General features: G+C 39.1%; 1 protein-coding gene across 1 annotated transcript in view; it reads left to right on the top strand.

Moving 5' to 3' along the window:
• Positions 1 to 290: 290 nt before the first annotated feature.
• MEGF9 (multiple EGF like domains 9) overlaps positions 291 to 24835 on the top strand; it is an 88105-nt gene continuing 63560 nt past the window's right edge. The window contains exon 1 of the mRNA XM_028513315.2: positions 291 to 1033. Within this exon, the coding sequence (XP_028369116.1) occupies positions 430 to 1033 (604 nt within the window). The 5' untranslated portion in view covers positions 291 to 429. The remainder of the gene's footprint in view (positions 1034 to 24835) is intronic.

The following is a 24835-nucleotide window of genomic DNA, read 5'->3' as shown; positions in this document are numbered from 1 at the left end:
GCGTCCTTTGTCTGCTCCGCGGCGTCCGGTGCCCGAGGCCCGCGCCCCGCTTCTTGGGTAGACAAAGCCCGGGCTGCCGCGAGCCGGACCTACTGGAGCAAAGCTCGCACCACCCTCCTCCCGCCTTAGCACCGCCCTCTCCCCTTGACGCCCTCTGATTGGTCGGAGAGGCTACAAAGAGGCCGGAGAGCGACTGGGTCACGTGGGCCAGCGCGGCTTCCCATTGCTCAAGAGAGGCTGCCAATCGGAGAGGGCGGGCTGTCCGCGCCCGGCCAAGTCGTTCCCTCCGTGCTGGGGCCCGCCCGCGGGGCCGGCCGCCTGTCAGAGGGAGGTGGCGATGGTGCGCCCGGTGGCGGTGACGGCTGCGGCGGCTTCCCCGGTCCGAGTGCAGGGAGGAGAAGATGACTGACCAGCCGACTGACTGAATGAATGAATGGCGGAGCCGAGCGCGCCATGAGGAGCCTGCCGAGCCTGGGCGGCCTCGCCCTGTTGTGCTGCGCCGCGGCCGCCGCCGCCGCCGCCGCCTCAGCCACCGCGGCGGGGAATGTCACCGGTGGCAGCGGGGCCGCGGGGCAGGTGGACGCGTCGCCGAGCCCGCGGCTGGAAGGCGAGCCCACTCACCCTTTCTCTAAGGCGACGGCTCCCACGACCCAGGCCCCGAAGACCGGACCTCCGCGCACTACCGTCCACCGACCCCTGACCGCATCCTCTTCAGCCCAGTCCCCGGAGACTACCCCTCCTCGGTCGACGGCCGGACCGGCTCTCGCCACCTTCCGGGCGCCGCTCGGCCCCTCGCCGACCACCCCTCCGGCGGTGGAACGCACTCCCACCGCCCCTCGGGCCACGACTAGACCTGCGCCCACCACCCTCCCGACGACCCCTGGCCCGGCGCCGACCACCCCGGTGGCGACCACCGTTCCGGCGCCCACCACGCCGCCGACCCCGACTCCCGTTCTCTCCCGGAGCAGCAGCAGCAGCAGCAGCGTCCCGCCCACCCCACCTGCCACCGAGGCCCCCACGACGCCTCCCCCAGGTGAGTGGCAGCGCCCCCTCGGCGGGCAGGACCCTCCCAGCGGCCGCCCATCCCTGCCCCAGCGCCTGGCCTCTGGGACTGGGCTCCCGGCTGGAACGGGTCGTTTCTCGCCCCAGAGGCTCCCCGGGTTCCGACCCCCAGCGGGAGGTCCCGGCTCCCGTGAGCCTGCTGCCCATCACCGCCGCCCCCCCCCCCCCCCCGGCCTGGAAAGTCTTTTGCGCCCCCTGGGCTGGGCTTCCTCGGGAGGAGGGAGCCGCTGCGGGAGGCATCGCGCCTCCTTCCCCTCGGGGCTTTCTGGCCTTTGTCAGACGCCCGCTGCGGGCGCAAACTTCGGGGCCGGGCTCGCGGCTCCCGCCGCCGCCGCGCCGCCCGGGTTATTGGGGGAAGTTCCAGAGGCGGCACGGTGCCCCCTGCAACCCGCGGGCCGAAAGCCGAGCACGAGGGATTCCTCCCGAAGCTCCGGTTTCCTGTTCATTTCTCCTCGTTTACATAAATATCAGAAGTGCATGTGACAGGTGGAAGGGATATTGAAAGCATTTTGTTTACAAAGTAGTACAGAGCACTTGGGGCCAAAAGGAAAAAAAAAAAGAGAGAAACATTATAATGCGTGTTTCCCCGCAATAAGTGGATTCAGTCGGTCATTTGGGACAGGTGTGTATCTAGGTTGAGCACATTTATAAATTAGGTTAAATCCCTTTCTTGCACCATTTTTTTTTTCTGGTCCCTTAACTACAAGGTCAATATGTTTGGACAAATGCACAATTTAAGCAGGGATGCCCTCCCCCTCCCCCCGCCCTTTTTCTCTCTTAAGCTAGTGTATTAGCTTTTGCTGATGCTGATAAATGCCAATTTCTGTTTGAGTCCACGTAGAAAATAAGGTTCTTCTTCCTGCTAGTTGAAGTCTTCAAGCAAAGTCAGAGACAACTCCTCTTCTCTCCCCTTTTCGATCTGAAATGGTCTGGAACTGAGCAAATAAAACCTACCTTGTCCAAACCGTTTGCCTAGATGTACCTAACATTAATGGATCTCTGACCTAATTCTTAGGCTCGGTGATCTACGGTGGAGTCAGGTATGGACTTTGGACTGTAACTGAGTTTGTAGAGAATTTCGCCACATGACTATGAGCCTTAACAGTCTTGAATCTTGGGTTCAAGCTTGGCGTTGACATTAGTAGGAATGCAGATTATTTACTCATGAAAAGCCAAGTTTGCATCTCTTCTAGCTGGATTTTGAGCGTAACCTTTTTTGGCCTTGTACGTAGAGACTGACCTATTACCGAGAGACAGGAAGCATGGTGGTTGAGGGTATGAACCCTGGAGCCTACTCTTACTTTTGAATCCTAGCTCTTCCCTTTATTAACCATATAATCTTGGGCAGGTCTCTTAACCTTTCTCCATCTGTGAAATGAAAATAATAATAGTACTCACTTCATAGGATTGCTGTGAAGATGATATATGACTAGGCTCTTTTGGAGGGGGGATAGTAAGCATTTGAGGAACCTAGTAGGGGCTGTGGTGGTTTTTATTTGTTTTAGTAAAGCGTAATAGAAAAAGGATGAATTAGGTGTTCTGGAATTGGAAGCACACAGTAGCGTTTAAGTAGCAAGATCACTTACTGAAAGGTTAGTATATGATAAATAAGTCTGTGTAATGGATGTGTTTTACTTTTATTACTTTTGTGTTGTTATTTTTAAATCACAAAGTAACCATTACTTGCAAAAAAAAAATTACAAACAACCAGAAGTCCTCAAAGGAACAAGTGAAAGTCACTCCTTTACTGCCTCCAGGCTCCAGTCAGTCCCTAGAGGCTACCACTGTTAACAGTTTGATCTCTTTTCAGACATTCTTCTGGGCGGATATGAACATACACATGGGTTTTTAAAAATAGTTTTTAAAAACTCAGCATGAAATAATTCTCTCTCTATATTTTTGCAGCTTGCTATATACACTTAACTATGTATCATGGGCTCCCCCCCCCCCATGTTAGTACCTAAGGTCTACCTTATTATTATTTTTTATTTTACAGTTGCATTTTTTTGTTGTAGGACTGTATCATAATTTAACCAATCTCTTATTATGGACACTTAGGTTGCTTCTGTGCTTCACTTTAAAAAGCACAGAGAAGAATGTGTTCTTGTCAAGTCCATCCTATATATTATAGTCTCTAATACTTTGGCTGGAGTTCATCCACTCCAAATGAATTTTAGATAAAGTAAAGCTGGATTGATTATATTTGCAATCCAAACTTTTCAAGGCTTTTCATGGATTAAAATATACCTATGTCTGCAGGGGTCTGGGTTTCAAAAGTTTTAGGAAGATGCCCAACTTCAGAAGCTCTGTGTTTTAAATTTTCCATAGTTGGTACTTTTCTGTGAATTCACCATGGACTGCCTCTGTCTAGTTCTCAGCATATTAGTAGGCAGTTGTAGCTTTACAGTGATATAATCAGGTGTGACCTTTTTATCTGAACATGGGTTCTAGTTTACTTCAAACAGTAAACACATCCCTCTGACCCAAGGAGAACTTCTACCTGAATTTGAGAGACCTAGTTTGGCTTGTGAAGTTGGAGTCTTGGCATCTGGGAAGATGGTTGTGCAGGGTGTTTCATTTTAATGTTCCTCTAATGACTGAGTATGTTTGATGATGTATTATGTGATGGGTTGGGTCTTCTATCTGCCCTTTGAATTAGTAAGAATTTCTCTTGTGAAGGTCTAGGCGAGAGCTCTTGCCTGCCCCTCAGTTATGGCCCTCTTTTATTTACAGGGACAACTGATCGCAAACTGAAACTAATTGCCCAGCAAGCAGTCACTCTCCTCCCGCAGACCTGGCAAAACATTTGGCTGATTGGTTGGCTGGGTAGGACATTTTAAGGAGGGTGAAGGGAGAGGCTGTGACACTATAGAATAATAGTTATATCAGCAGTAAGAGACTAAGCTAATGACAAGTGTTTGATTTTTAAAGTTATAGGCCTTTAATGCATCTATTTGACAGACCTGGAGCCCTTATTCTCTGCTATTAAGGTTCTAGTGGAGATGCAAGAAAAAAAAAAAGGATCCTGTGCCTCTGTTTGTCTGATTGTGGCAGCCAAGATTGAATGGGGGACTACAGGAGAAAAAAGTAAGGACCTTTAGGGCCAGATGGAACATTAACACTACCTTCTTCCGTGGCTCTACATTTTAGGAAATACTTCCATGGACTTAGCTGAAATATTTCTCCCTGTAGTTACACAGACTGGTTCTGGTTCTGCCCTTTGGGGCCATGCAGAATAGGTCTGCTCTCTCTGTGCCATGACAGTTCTTCAGGGATTTGGGGACAGTGATCATGTTCCCTCTGAGTCTGGACTAAATACCTTCGGCTCCCTCAACTGTTCTTTATGTGACATGGTTTCAGATTCCCTCACTACCCTGGTCATCCCTCTTCTGGACTTTTTCAGTCTTTCTGTGTCTCTCCCAAAGTGTCTCTCCCAAAGTTCAACATGGAGTTGAACATAATACTCCAGATGAGCTCCAACTAGCTGTAGCAGAGAGGGCAGTTACCTCGTTCTTTCTGGATGCTGTTCTACTGTTGATGTAGTTGTTTCTAATCAGTAGCTTTTTTGGCAGCCACACTATGTTGTTGACTCATCGAGTCCATTAAGATAGTTGTTTTGTTTTGTTTGTTTTGTTTTTTGTTTTAACGGGCTAGATGAGTCTTCCTTCATTCTGGATTTGGAAATTCTTAGTTTTTAAAGTATAAGCTGAGACATTTGCCAAACGTTTAAGATCTATTATGCTAGGTTCAGGCCATCCTTTTAGATCCCAGGTCTGTCGGTGGACCCCGCCCAGTTTATTCGTATTCACCTACAGGGCGTTCCTATAGACAGAGTCTGACAAGTTAGAGCAGGTTTTTCTTGCCTCATAGGGCAGAATAAATTTAGGGATGTTAAACAGTTTGGGAGGAAAGGAGAAATAGTTTAGATTAGTTCAAGGGTCTGTTCCAGCTCTACAGTTCTGTGATGATTTGGTATGCACGATTCAGGACACATTAGTATCCCCCAAAGAGCCTTAATCATCTATTTGTAATGGAAGCTAAGAGAATAGGCTTTGTTTAAGCAAGTGCTAAATTTAGAGTTCGAAAATCTGACTTCTGTGACCTGTATATAAAGTACTACGACTGGATTTTATTTGAAAGGAACATTCTGGGAATGCAGGACCCACCTCACTGTACTGGGAAATATTTTCTTCATCCTAAAATTAGCTACTGCTAGGTTCAGGGTCTTATTTGCTTGTAGTTAGTTAAGAAGATGCCATTCATTTTAAGAAATAGAAATTATTCAGGCTTCGAAGGTAATGTAGGTCCATAATCTTGTCCATGTGGGGCTGGATGTGTTTCACAATTTAGAACTTTTCAGGTTTTAGGAAGTTAATAAGTACACCAAAGTGAAGTTTGGGGCAACATATACAAACACATGAAAATATTTACATTAAAATGCATATATGTTCACACTGAGTAGTATAAATAAACACTATAAATAGCCTTGTATTTGTTCAGCTCAGGTTTTGCTGCTAAATGAGTTGTAGAAAAAAAATTGGTTTTTGGAGCTCCTGGTATTTAGCATCAGGTTTGAGGGACTGTGGACCTCTGTAATAGTAATTGCAAATACACGTAGTATTTACTGTATTAAAGGCAGTGTTCTAACTGCTTCACATATATAAATGTTTATCTTCACAATTAGCTATAATAAATTTATTATTATTCTCATTGGATAGATAAGGAAACTGAAATTCAAAGCAACTCAGCTGTGGCAGAGCCTGGATTCAAACCTAGTCATTCTGGTTCCAGAATCTGTATTATTGGCATTTAAAGAAGTAGTTACATAGTAGAGAAGAGATGGAAACCATTTTGCTAAAATTATTGGTTCTTGGATACTAATCTGAAAAAATTTCCGCTCTTCTTTGGCAATTCCTGCCCTTACTTCACTGTGTATTATTCATTCACCTTCTCAAATTTTCTGTTTACAATGTTTTACAGCTGTGATTTTAAGTTATAGCTCTAATTCTTCCTTTGATTTGGTTCTACATGGTCTGTGATAGAGAAAACGTTGACTATTTAGTCTTTTTAGGATCAGGCCCAGGGACTTCTCCAATTCACTATATCTTATTCCTGGTCTAAATTCCTAGCTTTCTGTAGAAATTCCTTAGCCTGATTAGTTTCTGGGACAAAATAGTTAAAGTCTAGAACATTAATGGAACATTTCCATTTTTCTGAATTATGTATGTTCCCAGGGAGCCTTCTGGCTAGTTGAAAATTTACACATTGATATAATCTATCTAGGTCTTTTTATCTTGATTTTTTAAAAGACCCATAAAATTAAAGTGTGCATTACTTTCATCTCAGCATTTCTGAACAAGTATATATTAACTTCCAGATGTCCCGGCACTCTTATAAAAAGAATGGAAGAAAAGTATCATGGTGCTGTTTTTTACTGATGGGTAAATTGGGGCAAAGAGATTACCGCTCTAGGGCACTTCATAGATCAGAAGAGAATAGAAATATAAGATTGTGTTTGGCTGAAAGACGATGTTAGATGATATTTTTAGTTATGAATAACTTTAATTTAATTTATGCTTTTTTGCCTTGACCTTGATTTTTGTTTGTTTTCTTTAGATATGATATAAAAACCTTTATTACTAATGTTGAGACACCTTTTCTGTGGTCACTTAATCTTTTTTGAAGAATACATTTTGTTTTATCTATTTTTCACTAGAAAAAACTACCCTAATTGTACTGGTAACTTTGAAGGGAGATTTTAAAAAATTGTGATGAAAGAGATAAAGATGTCTGGATACTATGTATTTGGACCACAATAAAGGTTCACTCAAAATAATTGTCTTTTTAGATGTATCTAAGTACATGTGATAAATTTGTGTTGAAATAATTCCTCGGTAATGCTACTGTTTCACAGATCATTGTTATTGTCAGGATAAATCTTTTCCCATTACTTTTTCTTCATTAAAAATAGCTTTCTTAAAAAAAAATCTTTCTTTTATCCCCCCTGCTCATTTTTTCACTTTAAACTCCCTTATGTTTCTCTCACTCCTGTCTCTTATACTTAGCCTCATCCATTCTTTCATGTTCTTTAAGGAATAAAATTATCCTCTCTATTTAACAATTTACCACTTTGTCCTCTTCAGTGCCTCCTCAAAGCCCAATTCTTCCAAGAAGTCTCTCTGGAGGAACAAAAGGTCCTTGAAGATGTCCTGGTGACAGGGTGCCCAGGGTTGAACACTTTGCACTCAGAACAAAACCTTTCTCTGTGACTTTAGCTTTTTTCCTTTGAATTTGTTTTTAGTCTATTTAATTTAGATTATTAAGCCCACTTGATAAGAAAATGTCATAATTTATACAATATGCAGGACAGGGTATTCCTTTTTTTTGAAAAAAGATAAGAAAAATGAGAAAAAAGATTTTGTTTTTGCTCTGGGATCTTCTTAATTGCCAAGCTTCTCCCTTCTCCCCCTGTTCTCTTAAGGAACAATACAGAAAAAACTATCATAACAGAAGTTACCTGTCTCAATTAAAAAAAATCAAGTACTTTGAGTAAGTAGCAAATTTCTTTTTCTGTTTATGAATGCAGTATGAGCTGTGTTTTCGAGGTAGGTGGATTGGGGCTGCATACCAGTATAAAGGGTTTAATTTGGTTGAAAAACAAATGTTTAATCTTTTGAATGATAGAATTTCCCCTGTAGAAATCTTATTAAAGTTAATGAACAGGATGCTTCTAATAATGAAAAAGTGTGCAGTGTTTTACAGTTTACAAGGTGCTCTTAGAATCTCTAAGACTTTGACATCCATATTTTGTTAACTTTTGGATATTATATGAACAAATAAAGGCTTAGCTCCTGTCCTCTGTTGGTACTTTTATTGGTGAATATTAACAAAATCTTTACAGGTTTTTGGTGGGGTTTCACATTGATATTTTGTATTTCAAACTGTTGTATTTTAAGTTTATTTCAATAAATAAATTTAAATGTAAATCTTTGACTGGTTTAGCTACCCATATTTACAGGATGGGAAAAATGGTCTTTGGAAAAGAAGATTGCATAGGCTTCATATTTTCCTTCCTAGACATTATATGGGGCTGAATGTTATGGAAGGAGACCAGTATTCACTGAAAGCAAATGGTGCCCTGGCCAGGTGGCCCAGTTGGTTGGAGTATCTCCCATACACCAAAAGGTTGCAGGCTTGGTTCTGGGTCAGGACACATACCCACGTTGCAGGTTTGATCCCCAGTTGGGATACATATAGGAGGCAACGATCAATGTTTCTCTCTCACATCGATGTCTGTCTGTCTGTCTGTCTCCCCTTCCATCCTTCTCTCCCTCCCTCTCTCTTTAAAAAAATCAGTAAAATATATCTTCGAGTGAGGATTTAAAATAAAGAAATGCTGATGGACATAACAAAGGTGAATTACAGAGCTTGATTGAGAGGTCTCATGTAAATCTCCCTTCTTCAGATTGAAATACTGTTTACTTCTTACCTAGTGTATGAAGCTCTTTGGAATTATCTTAACATTATTTTAGTTGTAGTACCTCAAATAAGTGTGCCAGGAGGCAAGGAGGCATGGTACTCTCTCATTTCTCTTTTCTGGTCTAATACTTAACACTTTGGCAGGAAAGGTAATTAATACGAATTGAGAAATATGACATGCCTAGTTACCAGGATTTTAAAAAATATACATCATGTTATTTAATTCTTCAACAATGCATTAGTTAAATATTATTATGCTTACTTTATGGGTGGCAAATACTCAGATTTAGAAATGTAAAGTAGCTTGTTTACAGCTATCAGGTTTATAAAGTCCGCAAGGGAAGGGACTTCTGTTTGTTTTGTTCACAATTGTATCCCCAGTGTTCAGCCTAAAATAGATTCTCAATAAATATTTGATGATTGAATGAGTAAAAAAAAAGGAATTTGTTTGTAGCTACACTACAGTTGCAGTGTATTCTTATGGAAGATAATATAATCAGTCTCATGGCCTTTCCCTTAGTTTAGAAATGAAATTTTCTTTTTCCCTTTGCTTCTTATGGCAAATAGAGTTCCTTGAAATCTGGCAAATTACATGATTTATTTATTATTTATTTTTTGTGACATAACTTCATCCCTTCTATTTTTTTAGTTAAAGGAAGATCAGCGATAGACAAACACTGGATGACTTTTGTAGAAAGAGCAGCTAAGTTGGAAAAGCTGAGCACTTGTCTGTAAGACATGGGACCCTAGGTTATTTCTCAGTCTTTTCACCAGTTCTGTGACCTTGGGCAAGTAATTTCATCTGTAAAGTAAGAGAATGAGACTGGATTTGTGGGTTTTAAACTGTATTATTTTGAGACCTAGGGTTCCTCAGATGTGTTTGGGAAGGCAGTCTAGGACAGTGGAAGCCCAGTGGGTAACTTCCAGGCCCTTTACCCGCAAGTCTCGCCCCCACATCTCCACCCACACTTTAATCCGCTCAGTTCACATGTGGTTTAAATACTGGGTTTCTCTCAGTAAAGATTTTTGAAATAGGAATTCTTCTACTCTACATATCTGTAATAAAGAAATTATAGTAAGTTATCAACTTACTATATTATGGATATAATACTTACATAACATGAGTATTATGCAGGCATTCAAATACTTACATTATATTTAGTAGCATTGTACACAGGAGAGAGGAAATATACGAAAATGTTAAGTGGCTACAGCTAAATAATGGGATCATGGGTCATTTTAATTGCCTTCTTTGTGTTTTTCTGAATTTTCCAATGAATATACCCAATTTTAACTTCTGATTATAAAAATAAATGAATAAAATGAAATAAATGTTGTGATAAGGTTGGTAAGCCTGTACTTGCATGAGATCATGTTAGGTGATATTACCCAGGGCCACTTAACTATAATTTCTGCCATTGACTTAGCAATTCTGATTTGCATCAGAGATATTTGCTTAGTCTCAGTGAGCTGTGGTTCTGAAGAAAGGAGATTGCTGAAGACAATACCCAAGAAAGGAAACTTTCCTGAGGCCTGACAAATCTTAATCTTATGGTAGGGATGACATATGTAAGATCTGGTACCTTTGGGGAGGTTTAAGATCTTAGATGAGACTGAAAACAGAGCTGTCGTTTTTATCCATATTTTTCTGTTTCAGGAATTTAAAGCATGACTTAAAATTAATTAAAATAACTTATTAAAGTAGTTTATGTTTAAATTATGCAAAACTGAATTTATGGCATTGTTCACAGCCTTTACTAAAAGAAGATCTGTGATTAGATCTTTTTTTTTAAAGGTATAGAGATCTCAAAAGTTTGGTTTTATTGGTCCTTACGTTTTACAATTAGATCAGATAGGATTGCTTTTATACTGATAATGTAACAGCTGTTTTATATGATATCCTTGCCAGGGGGAAAGCTAAATTCTGAGGGAAAGGGAAATTTATTCAATTGGAAAAAGGAATGTATTCTGATTAGTCACAGGGAAAATGATAAGGAGTAGGAATGTTTTCAACCTGGCTAGAGAATGTTAAATAACCTTTATTTAGCAAGTTTTAGGCTGATTTTGAAAACTTTTGTTTCAGTCTTGCATGCTTCCCAGACACTGGCACATTATCAGGGATTGTATTAGGTTTTTAATATTTACTTTTAAAAATCTGGTGTTTTTACTTGATGTATGTGAGCAAAAAGAAGAGGTTAGGAGTAGCATTGCTAAGTATAAGGAGAACATCATATTCTCTATGACCACTTTAATTTTGGAAATGGTCTTCAAAGGTGAAATTCCTTTAAAAATATTCTAGGGAAAATTTAGATGTTGGCATCTCTGAAGGAAATTGGGTAAATCGAGTAGCTTTTCGATTCTCTTCAGTCCTCGCTATCATTTATAGGGACGTAATGGTAGCTTGGGAAGGGTTAATGGACATAATGGGGGATGAGGGGGGATGCTTGGTATTCCAACGTATTTATCCTGTTTTATTTTTATTGAGGCTTGATTGGAGGAAGGCATTGAGCTTTTTTCTGCCATAGATTTCTCATTTGACTTCAAATTCATTGTAATCCTACAGCATGTTTTGATTTATCTGTTCTACATGAACTGCATTAACAGTATGGCCCTGCCACCTATTGATGTTGTGTGGGTTAACGAATAGTTATAATGTATACACAAAGCGATCTAGCTGTTGGGTATTATTATACTAAATTGTTGGTACAATTGTATAATTGTACCAACAATTGCCTGCAAACCTATCCTGTTCAACTGGTTTTAGTTTTTAAGTTAGTTAGTTGCACCGACTTGTCCATGAAGGCAGAGATGAATGGTCCAGCTAATCAGTGGAGTAGCAGTCAGAAGCACTAAATTCCATTCTTTATTTTCATTCACTTTGTGAGTTCTTGAGCATATTTTTAATGGCTCTGTGACTTAGTTTCTCTGACTGTAAAATAAAGCCTGTTACTTACTTCCAGTCTCCCAAGTTTTTTTGATAAGTTACACATGTAAATTATGGTGGGCTTTTCTCAGACACAAAGACTTCATAGAATTCAAACTGGTTTCTGGTATTCTTTCCTGATTGCATGGTTTAATAGCTTTCAGTGTAATGTGAACAAGATAGCTTTTGATTAAACACAACAAAGAAGCAAACATACATTTATGGGTGACTTCTTTATGCTAAAATATTTTAATGCTATTTTGTAGTTAACACATTTATGTAGTTTATACACAATTATATATTATGGTGTTTTCAAAAGATTTGGGATCCTTTGGTATTATTTTTCTTCCTGTACCACCTTGAGAAAATAAAATAATCCTTATATTAAACTCATAAAATAGATAAGTTGTGCTTTTGTAGATCTTTAATATTATTTTTAGTTGAGCTCTGTAGAATGGGTTCTACTTAATCATTTTTATGATTATAAAATAATATATATTTTAGAAAATATAAAAAAAAGATAAAAATGAACCCAGATATAACTGAAGTTAACATTTTAGTGGTAACTGCAGAATTTTTATTACATCAATATTTATTTTAGCCCCCCCTACCATTGAGATATTTCTGTATTGCTTTGAAATTGCTATTTAATGTAACATATTTCAAATATTGTTCTTTAATGTAATATATTTCAAGTATTTTAAAACCGTGAAATGGGACACTTTTCAAATGAAGTTGAAAGTAGTATTATTGGTGCTATTTCTATAACTTAAATGATCAAACTCTGAGCACTGATTATGTTCAAATTACTATATTAGGTGCCTCCTAATAGTTATAGAAAAACTCTACCATAAAGCTTTTTAATCATTGACTGAGCTTAATATTTTGTTACTGCATACATTGCTTCATTTCTCACAGCAATAAGTGAGGTCACTTATTTGTTATGAAAACAAAGGTGTGGTTTGGATTTAGTAGTCTTCTGAAGTCAAGTATATAACAGATCAAATGGGAAAAAACTAACCACATTTAAATTATTTGTTGCCCTGGCTAGTGTGGCTCAGTGGATTGAGTGCTGGCCTGCAAACTGAAATGTCACCAGTTTGATTCCCAGTCAGAGCACATGCCTGGGTTCTGGTCCAGGTCCTCCTTTACAGGTGTGTGAGAGGGAACTGATTGATGTATTTCTCACACATTGATGTTTCTCTCTCCCTCCCTCCCTTCCCATCTCTAAAAATAAATAAAATCTTAAAAAATAAATTAGTTGTCATGTCACCGAAAAGAGCATAAATCTGTTTTGAATAGAGATCTCAAGATTTCATACGATGTTTCACCTGAGACTTGGCACTCCTTGGCAGAACCAAACCAGTGACTATTTTTCTTGTGTCTGTTCCAGCATAAGCAGGGTATCTCTTGGGTTCCAGTGGGCCCCGGCAGCCTAAAGCAGCCTGGAACCAAGCCAGGCATCTAGTATTTTCAGTTCTGTGATGGGAGAAGTCAAGATGCCCATCTGCCTAGCTCATACAGTGCCAAAGAAGGCCTAGGTGCTGGGCTAGAGAATATGCCAAAATATGGCTCTGGCCTTCAGGACATTGATAATCTGTTTTACACAATGACCTCTATTCTCTGCAGTTTGCAAAGAAAAGGCTATAACTTTCAAATGGAAGCAGTAACGAACCATAGTGTTATTGAGATAAGATTAAAGTATTAATGCACATAAACCATTTCAGACGTGCTTAATAATCAGCACATAGTAACACTCAAAGTTAGCTATCATTATTATTAGTAGTTTTTGTTATTTATTTACAATGTTTGAAAATAGAGAAAACTTGGTCAACTCTGGATTAATAAATTTATGAGCTTTCTCGAAACACTCTGTAGACTGGCAACACATTGGTAATCAGGACGACCTGCACATTGTTACAGGTCAGCCTTTCTAACAGGTGGTTCTAAGGTGCAGAGTGGGACCAATAAGCTTGATCACATCCTATTCTGTCATAGTGGTCCAGGTGAAGCCACATTATCCTGTGACATGTTGCAGATACAACAGTAATGGCACTGATCAGTACTGGACTAAAGGGAAGCTGTTTTCAAAAAGCAAATGCAATTCCCTGGCTGGTGTAGCTCAGTGGATTGAGTGTGGGCTGCGAACCAAAGGATCACCGGTTTGATTCCCAGTCAGGGCACATGCCTGGGTTGCGGGCCAGGTCCCCAGTGAGGGCCACGTGAGGGGCAACCACACAATGATGTTTCTCTCCTTTTATTTCTCCCCTCTTCCCCTCTCTCTAAAACAAACTAACTAACTAACTAACTAACTAACTAAAATCTTTAAAAAAAAAAGCAAATGCAAAAACAGGGCTCCACGAAGCAGCCATTGTCCAGTTCTGGCAGATGTTTTATAGGAATCTGGGATCTTTTATAGATATCAGGCCCTAGCTGCAAATGACCTGGTAAAGTGAAAACAAGGCTGGGCTATAGAAAGACATGAACACTCAATTTTATATTGGCTACACATTGATATTTTTGAGAGCCTACCAAATACAACATGCTCATACACATTGCAAGTCATAATAGCCTCCCTGGGCTTCTATACCATCGTCTGCAACTTGAGTATAATATTACCAGCCTAACAGGGTTTTTGAGTGTTGACCTAGAATTGAAACCCAGCTGTCTGACTTAAAAGTCTGTGCCCTTTTTTTCTTTTGACTAAACTGTGCTGCATTGCCAAAGCAGATGGGAGTAGCTGAAAATGAAATAAAGCAGTCAGTGGTACAGAGCATATTTAGGGTTCTGTTTTTATTGCCTCTCCTAACCGCCCCCAGCAAGCCCATACATTGTCCTTCTAAGCACTCATTCTGAATTACATAGTGACTCAGGTTTGATTTCAGTAGCTACTGTGAAAACCAAAATTAGATCAAAGTGTGTTTCTCAGAGGTAGATATGGGTGTGGAGTGGAGATGGGGAGAGGCGATAATAGTGGAAATTAGTCGAGAATAAATAGGTAGACAACCGTGATAAATGTAAAGCAGAACTGAACAGTAACTCTGAGGTTGTCTGCTCAGCGCCAGAAGGATTGGTGCTAACAGAGACTGTAATGCTTATTAGCATTTGGCAAGAAATACCACACACTGCAAAATGGTAGTATTGATTGTTCTTAACAATAAAGCCTTTCATCTTTGACTTAATAGGGACTCTAGAGCAAGATGCTGGTGCAAGACAATATGTTGTAAAAAGTAGCAGGTGATAATTTGATTTTGTAAAAATCGTAGAATCTCAGGCTTGCAAATGTAATTCATCGTTCTGCCAGTTATCTGAGAATGCATCCCCCCATTTTATAAACTTCCTTCATTACTCAAAGATCAGATAAAGGAGAAACTATTATTTTATGTATAGACCCAGCTATTTCTTTCTGATTCAGTTGCAAAATATATTGACAATGATATACACAGTTTTGGAGGATTTGTATTTATTAGAAAGAATTAAATAACTTTAGTTTGTATGGCATAAGGACTCAACAATAACATCCTACAGGTCAAACTATGCAACTATAACTGTGGAGAATACATATGCAGTGCACAACCTGGTCATATAATTCCCCTAGTTAGTAGTTTAATATGATAATTATACTTCGGTATAAGTCTCCTATTTAATCACATAAGTGATTCCAGCCCATAATGCTTAAGTTTCTTAATACGACTTGATGTGTCTTCATAATTTCCCTGTAATAATTTCCTACCACCCTTTTCCTTATGCTCTAAACTTCAGCACAAATTGCTTATATTTCCCCACAAATATCATGCTTATTATTATTAATAAAGAAATAGTCTATGTGAGATACTAAGGGCTTTAAATGAATTATCATGACCTTACTTAATTCCCAGAGAACCTAACAAGAATATGTATTTTAATTCCCACTTTACTAAGTAGAAATTGATTCTTTGAGAAATTAAATACAGTACATTGAGCAAGGTCTCATAGATTGTAAAATGTAGAACCTTGATTCAAATTCAGGTCTATGTAGTTTCAAAGCCTCCTCTCTTAATCAGTAAGCTAACTGGCCTGCAGTTACTTTGCTTATGCTCTTCCCTCTGCCTGGAATTTCCTTCTCTTCAGTTTTAATAAGGGCCTTGATTGTAAGCAACAGAAATGGCATTTATTAAAAGGATATTGAAGAGTTCACAGAGTCTCCTAGGGGACCAAATTCAGGACATGGAGCTAGACATAATGCCCTGTTGTGTTGCAGAGAATTCCACTGAAAATGCCACTGATACCATGACTGAACATTAGACACTGTAGTTGCACACATTGGGTACTGGATACAAGAACAAGTACTGCTGCATTTTATCATACGGCAGCCATCTTCCCTCTGCCCCTAGGGCCTCATGCTCCCTGCTTTGAATCACTTGTTTCTAATTCCAAGCCAGGTGAGGGTGCTTGTGATTGCTAAGAGCCTCAGTCACTTGTCCATGCGCTTGAGGTAGGGAAAGCAGGGGAAAAACAATCTGGCATTATGAAGTTTTGTGGTGGGATAGCAAAGCTTAAAAGATTGAAAATTTCTTCAAATAGGAAGAAATTCTGAAATAGTAGGAAATTAGACTGTGATAGTAAGCTGCCAAAAAGAATGACGCAGATGTCTACCACATCCCTTTCTTTGCCTGACAAACTTGCCTTTGAAAAACATCCATGCCGCCTCCTATACTCTTGTACCTTATATAATATTACTGTATATATTATATTTTTATTACTTGATTTTTAAGAATTCTTGTTTTAAAGTATTTGTTTATGTAACTGACTCTATACTTTGTTCTCAAGTAGCTTATTGATGTTTGTACTCAAACATCTACCTAGGGCAGTGTTCAGCACATAGTAAGTACTCAACGAATAGTTGAACTGAACATAAATGCTCCCCCTGCCACCACTCTTAGAATGTAAGTTCCATAAGGGCAGGGATGTTTGTCTCTCCCCCTGCCCCCACTATATGCCCAGCACCTAGATTAACTCCTAGCATCTGGTAGGACCTCAGCAAATATTTATTGAATAAATGGATACTCCATAGTAAATTATTTATCTCTGAGAATGATATGGTCAGGTAGACCTTAGATGGTGAATGGCAGATTCAAGAACTGTATGATATTTTCCAAATAGACTGTGTGTTACAATAAGAGGCTAGAAACGATCTCATTCATCTCTTGTTATCTCTTCTTCCTATCCAGAAGCATGACCAGAAAAGAGCAACTTGGAAATTTGGAATTCTTTCCCAGACCTATCACCATAATCACTAGCCACAAAAATGGCCTATAATGCCATACCTGCTTGACGTAAAACATATTTTTGTTGTCTCCTTTTGTATAACCAGCTATATCCAGAGATTTCATCTATCCCTGGAAGAAAAGACAGTTGGGCAAACTATCTTGTATCTTGTTTTTACAAGTATAATAACCTAGGACAGCAGCATTTTACTTTAAAGGAATGAGGAAATGAAAGCCCATAATTGTAAAATTATTTGTACAAAGGCAGTAGAGTAGCAGAGATATTCTGTAGATTGGAGTTGTGTAGTTCTTAGAGGTTAGCTTTTTGGAGGGAATGTAGCACAATTATGTCAATCTGAAAGAGAACTTTTGTTCAAGCTAACTAAAGAATCATTATATATTAGTGATAACAATCATCTCTGGAATCAGACTGCCTGGATTTGAATCATTTGCTCCACTACTTACTACCTGTGTGGTCTTGGGCTGTGCCTTAGTTTTCTCATCTATAAAATGGGCATAATAGCATCTACCTCACAGCGTTATTTTAAGGATTAAATGAAATACTTAGAATGCCGGGCATAAGTAGGCCTTCCAAATGTTAGCTGTTCTTTGTAGTGTTATATTTTGAATATCTATTTACTTTTCACTACTTCCATTCTTTTTGATTCTTCACTATCTCTAATCTTTTCAATTGTGAATTAGTAGTGTTACAGTATATTACAGAGAACCTGAATCTGAGATGAAGTTGTTTGTCCAATAGTCACATAGCTGTGAAGTACTAGTTAGCTGAGATTCAAAACCAAATCTATTTGATTTCTGAAGCTCTTCCTATTGTGTTAAATTAACATGTTAAAAGTAGATTGAGTTTAGTGTGCTCTATTATAGCTTTCTAACTACTGTTGTTAATTTTAATGCATCTTTTTCTTTCTACCACCTTCTGTCTCTTTTCTGATTTTTAGTCATTATTTTTCTCTCCATGCCATGATTTATTTACTACCCTTATTGCTTTTCCTTTAATTCTTTGGATTTGTAGTAGGAAGTATGTACTTTACCTGAAAGACCAAAACATATCCTCATGTACTACTATGACTGTTTATTTTAAAATTACTTTCATTTTTTGTTAGCCTTGTTGATCTGTATATTAGTAGGTTTCCAGAAGAGAAGACAGATATCTGCTACGAGTCAGATAAGTAATTGTATACATTAGGTAGGATGGCACTTAAGGGAAAATTGCATAATTCCAAAAATTTAGGACCATTTCAGTCAGTGTAAAAGATCACACAAAATTTTGTCAGAAGCAGAGGCAATATCAAATAATGATATTGATTGCTACAAAAACTTTGCTACTTGGTGCTTTTCTGTGTATTATCATTGCTGGACTTTTGCATAACATTTCTGTTGAGAATTCCAAATGGGCTCGATATTTGTTGCAAAAAAATATGTTTACGTAAACTTACTGTCTTAGAGAATTATCTCTCTTAGCATATGATGTTTTTGTTAACAACAGCACTTTTCACAGTTATCAGAAAATGGGGATTTATCTTTGCTATATTTCTTTTAGTTGATAATCTCCCATTATAGAACACTCAATTAGAAATGCACATACTTAAAATCAGTGATTAAACACGCTTCAAGGACTAAAGCCACAAGTATCAGGAAGCTATTACTTTCTATTTCCTTATTGCTTAATTAATCTTCTTTTTTTTTTCCAACCAAAGATTTCAGATCCTCTTTTCACTTGATTTTTTTTTTTGTCTCACTATGTTCAAACTGGCCTTCAACTATGTTTTGGTAATATGTTCAGCTTAAGATTTCGCATTCATTTTTACCTAAGTAATAGGGAGAAGGGTATGTCAGTAAGTTTACAGTGGGCCTTCCATGTTAACAAAATAAGGTTCCTTTATTTGTTTGTCAAATCTTTGTTAATCACTTGCTGTGCACCTAGTGCTGGGGTAGAGAGATGCTGCAGAGACAAGTAAGAGTTTCTGTCCTTGAGAACATAGTGGAAAACACAGAAAGTCAGACTACAGAATGATAAGTTCCATCACAGTGGTGTGCACATACTACAAGAGCAAAGAAGGGGCTCCTCACCAAGACTTTTTTGGGGGGATGCAGGATAATGTCAGATAAGTCTTTTTGGAGGAAGTGTTCTCTGAGCTGACACTTGAGGTGGAGGAGGGGGAGGCCACTCTAGGAAAAGGGAACAGCATGTGAAAAAGTACAGAGGTAAGAAAGCACGTGCACAGCCTGTTCAGGGAACTGAAGACCTGAGTGGTTCAAGTAGGGGAGGAGAGGGTATGGGAGGGTAGAACAGGGAATGGTGAAATGTGAAGCTGACATTTTTAGCAGTTGTGAAATAATGAGGTGCTTTATATATCATGCTCAGACATTTATTCCAAAAGCAACAAAGGAGTATAAGCCACAAGTGACCTGGGAAGGTTTGTGTTTTAGATCAGTCTGGAAACTACAGTGCACTCCTGAAGGAGTAAATGATTCCCAGCAAAGATAATTAGAGGCCACTGACTCTCTCTAAACTTTTTTCCAGCATTAATTTTGGATTAAAGGGTTTACATGCAAAGATAATGTAAGAATAGGAGGGGGACATGAATTAGTGTTCTGTCCTCTCTTATTAAGCAAACATTTGAAACCGATTTTGCTTGTTGATATAACACATAGACTTGACAAATAAAGCCAGCAATTGATGCTGGATCTCTTAATGGATCTGCTGTTAGACTGAACAAACCTCAGTGTCTCCTGTGTGCCAGGTACTGTGCTAGGAGCTAAGGATAGAAGGATGAATGACCTAGGAATTTGCGGTCTGATGGAAGGACAGAATTGTATGTAAATGCTTTAGGATACTTATGTATTAGGTTACATTTTCACTTTCCATCCCTATCTCAAGCCTTCAAAGTATGGGTGAGGAAAGCAAGGATAAGAGAGGTTTTTCCTTTCAGTTTTTTTGTCATATAATTGACATATAACATTGTGTAAGTTTAAGATGTACAATGTGATGATTTGATACACACATATATTGCAAAATGTTTACCCCAATTAAGGTTAGTTCACAGATCCTTCACCTCATATAATTATTATTTTATTATTCTTGTTGCTGTGGTGAGAATGTTAAAGCTGTACTAAGAGAGGTGTTTGATTTAGTCAAGGTCATGTAATAATGAATGGTACTAGCTATAACTCAATATTTGATCTACCTACCTTCAAATGTTTTCCATTCCCTCCCCACCATATATACTGCTTCCTCTGATAGGCAATGCATATATATTTTGAGCCTAGCATAGTTTTTTCTCTTTTCTCTTAATTCTTTCCAACACTGAAACCAGTATGTTGAGCCTCAAAGCATCTAGTCATTGGTGATTTATTTATTCATTTATTTTTAAATTATAGTTTATTGATTATGCTATTACAGTTGTCCTGATTTTTACCCCTTTGCTCCCCTCCACCCAGCAACCCTGCTTCTGCAATGCCGCCTACAATTGTTCATGCCCATGGGTCATGCATATAAGTTCTTTGGCTCCTCCATGTCCTATGCTGTACTTTACATCCCCATGGCTAATCTGTAATGCCTGTTTGTACTTCTTAAGCCCCTCATCTCTTCACCCATTCCCCCATTGCCTCCTCCCATCTGGCAACCATCAGAACGCTCTGCATATCCATGATTCTGTCTCTGTTCTTGTTTGCTTAGTTTTTTTTATTCAATTGTTGATAGATATGTATTTAATGCCATTTTATTGTTCATAGTTTAAATCTTATTTTTTTAAAATAGGTCCCTTTAACATTTCATATAATAATGGTTTGGTGATGATGAACTCCTTTAGTTTTTTCTTGTCTGGGAAACTCTTTATCTGCCCCTTGATTCTAAATGATAGATAGCTTTGCTGGGTAGAGCAATCTTGGCTGTAGGTCCCTGCTTTTCATGACTGAATATTTCTTGCCAATCCCTTCTAGCCTGCAAAGTTTCTTTAGAGGAATCAGCTGACAGTCTCATGGGAATTCCCCTGTAGGTAAATAACTTCTTTTCTCTTGCTGCTTTGAAGATTCTCTATCTTCAACCTTTGGCATTTTAATTATGACGTGTCTTGGAGTGGGCCTCTTTGCATTCATCTTGTTTGGGACTATCTGTGCTTCCTGGACTTGCATGCCTGTTTCCTTCACCAAATTAGGGATGTTTCCTTTCATTATTTTTTCAAGTAGATTTCTAATTTCTTGCTCTTTGTCTTCTCCTTCTGGCACCCCTTTGATGCGAATATTGGTCCTCTTGAAGTTGTCCCATAGGTTGCTTAGACTGTCCTCATTTATTTGGATTCTTTCTTCTTCTTCTTGTCCTAATGGGTTGTTTTTTGCTTCCTTATGGTCCAAATCATTGATTTAATTCTCGGCTTCATCCACTCTACTCTTGTTTCCCTGTAAATTGTTCTTTATTTCAATTAGTGTATTCTTTGATTCTGACTGGATGCTGCTGAGGTCCTCACTAAGTTTCATATAGAAAAGTAGCTTGTTGGGCCTATAAGTTGTGCAGGGTGGAGTCTCTGGGGATCTCCAAGGCAGGTCAGTGTTAGCCAGGTTGATGGAGTCTCAGAAATGGCACCAGCTTGCCAGCTCTGTGTGGGGAGGGTTGAGAAAAGGGACAATGGCCTCTGCTCTCCTTGATGCCAGACTCTTCTGGCTCTCCCTATATACCACTGGCGCCTTTCAGCTGCTAACCCAGTGCTGCAGCCCAGAGGGAGGGAGTCTGAGTACGTGAGTCAGTGTGTGGGTTCTTTAAGAGGAACTTCTTGGAGCTCCAGCAGTTTCTTCTATTGACTCAATCCCCACTAGTTTTTGCAGCCAGAAGTTACAGGGACTTATTTTCCTGACACTGGAACTCTGGGCTGGGGGAGCCTGGTGTGGGGCTGGGGACTCCTGACTCCCCAGATAGCCCTTCTGAATTTTTACCCACCACACATGAGTGAGGGACCAGCCTGTTCTGCATCTGCGCCCCTCCTACCATCTCCTACCAGTCTGCATGGATGTGGTTTCTTTAATTCTGTAGCTGTCAGATTTCCATTCAACTGGATTTCTGTTGGTTCTGAGTGATGGTTGTTCCATATTTTAGTTGTAATTTTGATGTGGTTGTGCAAAGAGGTGAGCCATGTCTGCCTATGCCACCATCTTTACTGGAAGCCCTCAGTCACTGGTGATTAAACATACAGGCTCTAAAGTCTGGTTTCAAATCCCAGCTCCGTCTCTTACCCTTCTGTCAGTCGGTTTCATAGTGTTATGGGTACTGTTATGAGGTAATGTTTCTAAACCGCTTAAAATAGTGAAAGCACAGGGAAAGAATTCAATAAATGTTAGTTGTTAAAACTGTCTTTGAAATAGCAATTCATGTTTTTTTCCAAACATTCAGGAAATCTTGTTAAAGTGCATTTAAACCAACTTACCTGACTTAAGTTAATCTTGGTGAAGAGCTTTTGGTTAGGATGCATATTTAAAATTTGACCTCTTGTTCAGGGGATCAATGAATGACTTTGCTATCACAAACAAAAACTTGAGAAATATGCCTGTGAAAGTAATGTAGACACTTAAGCCTTTTTTTATTATGAAAAAATTTGAAAATACACAAAAGTTAACAGAATAGTGTAATGACTTCTCTCATACCTGTCACCCACAGGGACAACCATCCGTGCCAATCCTGCCTCATCCATTCCCCCAGCCCGCATTCCAGTATTGTTTTGACATAAATTCCAGACATCACTTTATCTATGAATATTTCAGAATGTATTTCTAAAATATAAGGTTTCTCCTATTTTTCTTAAATAGCCACCTGTTATCATACCTAAACAAAAAAAATTGAACAATTTCTTACCATCACTAAATACAGAATCAGCAAAATGCTTTCTTTATGATTAAGGGGAAAATCTTTTCTTTTTTACAAAAACTAAACCTATAGACTTGATTGATTATTTTTTGGGGAGAGGTAATGGATATTGGTAGCTTCCTTGTTGTTTCTGACATTGCTAAATAACTTTGTATAGCCCAACTGAAGATGAAAACTAGAAGATAAGGGCTCCTTGCATTGTTTGGGTAGGATTGGTTATACATTAATATCCAGTTTTTACATGTGAGTAAACTGACTCAAAGAAATAATTTGTCAGTGCCATATAAACTGTAGACTATAAACTTGAGCTGAAATTTGTCATTTGAACCATGCTCATTTCATAAATGTTTATTGAGTTCTTACTATTTATATTTCTTTGTAAATGTCTATGGCCCACATTATTTTTATAACAAGGACATTCTTCTCTTTGATCACTTAATTTCTTCCACCTTGTGTCGTCTTAGAATTTTAAAGTACTTCCCCCTCCTCTGTCCTATTCTAATTTTAAGCTGGTATAGTGACTTCAGGGCTAATACGGGGGGAATTTTGGTCTCCAGCAGAGGGTCAGTTTTCAGCTATGAAAACAAGCCAGGCAAATGGTCTATTATAGTAGAACTTTTCATTATAAAAAGTTCTTTTCAAATTCCAGGATATTGGTTGCTTGGTCACTGAAGAGTCTGTACTACCATTCACTAGCACCCTGGGTGTCTGAGCAGACCTGGTTAGGAATGTACTGTTCATATTGAATGGAAAAAAAAAGGATAGAAAAGCTGTCTCAAACATTGCATCACCCAAATCAAACACTGCACATCTTTTATATAGTTAATACAAAACATTAGTCTTTTAAAGTATACCCTAGCAAACAGGCAATTTTCTTTTTGAGTGCTTCTATCTTTGACTACACCCACATGTTTTTTAACATACGCATGATATATACAATATGAGTTCTAGAGGGCACTGATGAAAGCTCATTGCTTTTCTGGTCTCTGTCAGTGAATAAAATTGTTTTAATATGTCAGGTCTGGTGTTGTCAAGAAAATATCCCAGTGTACCTGTCTTTTTCATTACCATTTTAAAAATTGCAAGCCCTTGGGCCTCATAATTTCCCTGAAGTTTTGTATACTGTCCACCAAACGATTAGCACAAATAATAGTGCTGATGAAATGTCTTTGATATTGGTTTATCTGGAATGTTTATTCCTCAGAGCTTTCCAACCGAGGAAGCTGGGCATGAACTCCTACTTTGGAAAATATCTGAGTGGGCAGACTCACTTTGCCACATTGCCCTCATTGTCTGTCTTTGTTTATTCAGCTGAAAAGCTGTACTTGTCTCTTACCCATGGATCTCAATGTCTAAGAAGCTGTTAAAATGGGTAGAAAAATTCTTTGGGGAAGGGAAAGGATGAAAATCATAATGTATAATGAAGGTGCTCTTTCAAGGCACTGCATAATGACTGTAGGTAGTTATACAGCACAACTCTAGTAACATTGTTTATGGGTTTTATTAGGGTCTTTGATGTTATACAACTTTACCTGCCAGAGAAGAGACATTTATAATGCATTGGTACATGATTTGTTTTTGCTACAATAGGAAAATAAGTTTTAAGAAAATGAGCATACCACCTGACCCAAGTAACAATAAATATCCTGTGGTCTTGGTAACATACACGTGCTCTTGGCAGGCTTCTAAAAAGTCTCCTTGCCTTCATTCTTTTCCAGTCCATTCTTTACACTGCAGCCAGTTATCTCTCCAAAATGTAGGTGTGATCATATCATTCTCTCTTGTGTAAAATTTCTCCGTAGCTACCCAAGTGCCCTTAAGAAAGTCCTTCACTTGTCACCACTCCTGCCTCATAGTCTATGCTGGAGCCAAAATGAGCTTTACTCAGTTCTCTGTGGTACCGTGTTCCGTCTTACCTCCATGTCAGTCACATGATATCCCTTGCATTTGAAATATTCCCCTCTGCTCTTAGCTTGGCTAAACTTCTTCACCTTTTGTATCCCAGTTTAGATTTGTTCCTCTGGAAAGTCCCACCTGTTTCTCCCGGTGCAAACACGCACACCTTGTTTTCCCAAAACATTGAACATGTATTTCCATTTTAGTATTTATCACACTATGTCGCTTCTTTGTTTTTCTCTCTGTTGTATGACTGTCAGCTGTTATGAGGGTAGAGACCATGTCTTTCTTCCACATCATTGTATCTCCAGCATGTGGAAATTATACTACCCATTTTTGGTACAATACTAATTT

This window comes from Phyllostomus discolor, chromosome 3, assembly GCF_004126475.2.
Source record: "Phyllostomus discolor isolate MPI-MPIP mPhyDis1 chromosome 3, mPhyDis1.pri.v3, whole genome shotgun sequence".
Taxonomy (NCBI): domain Eukaryota; kingdom Metazoa; phylum Chordata; class Mammalia; order Chiroptera; family Phyllostomidae; genus Phyllostomus; species Phyllostomus discolor.
The sequence above is the reverse complement of the archived record's forward strand: the minus strand, read 5'-3'. Positions and strand labels throughout refer to the sequence as shown.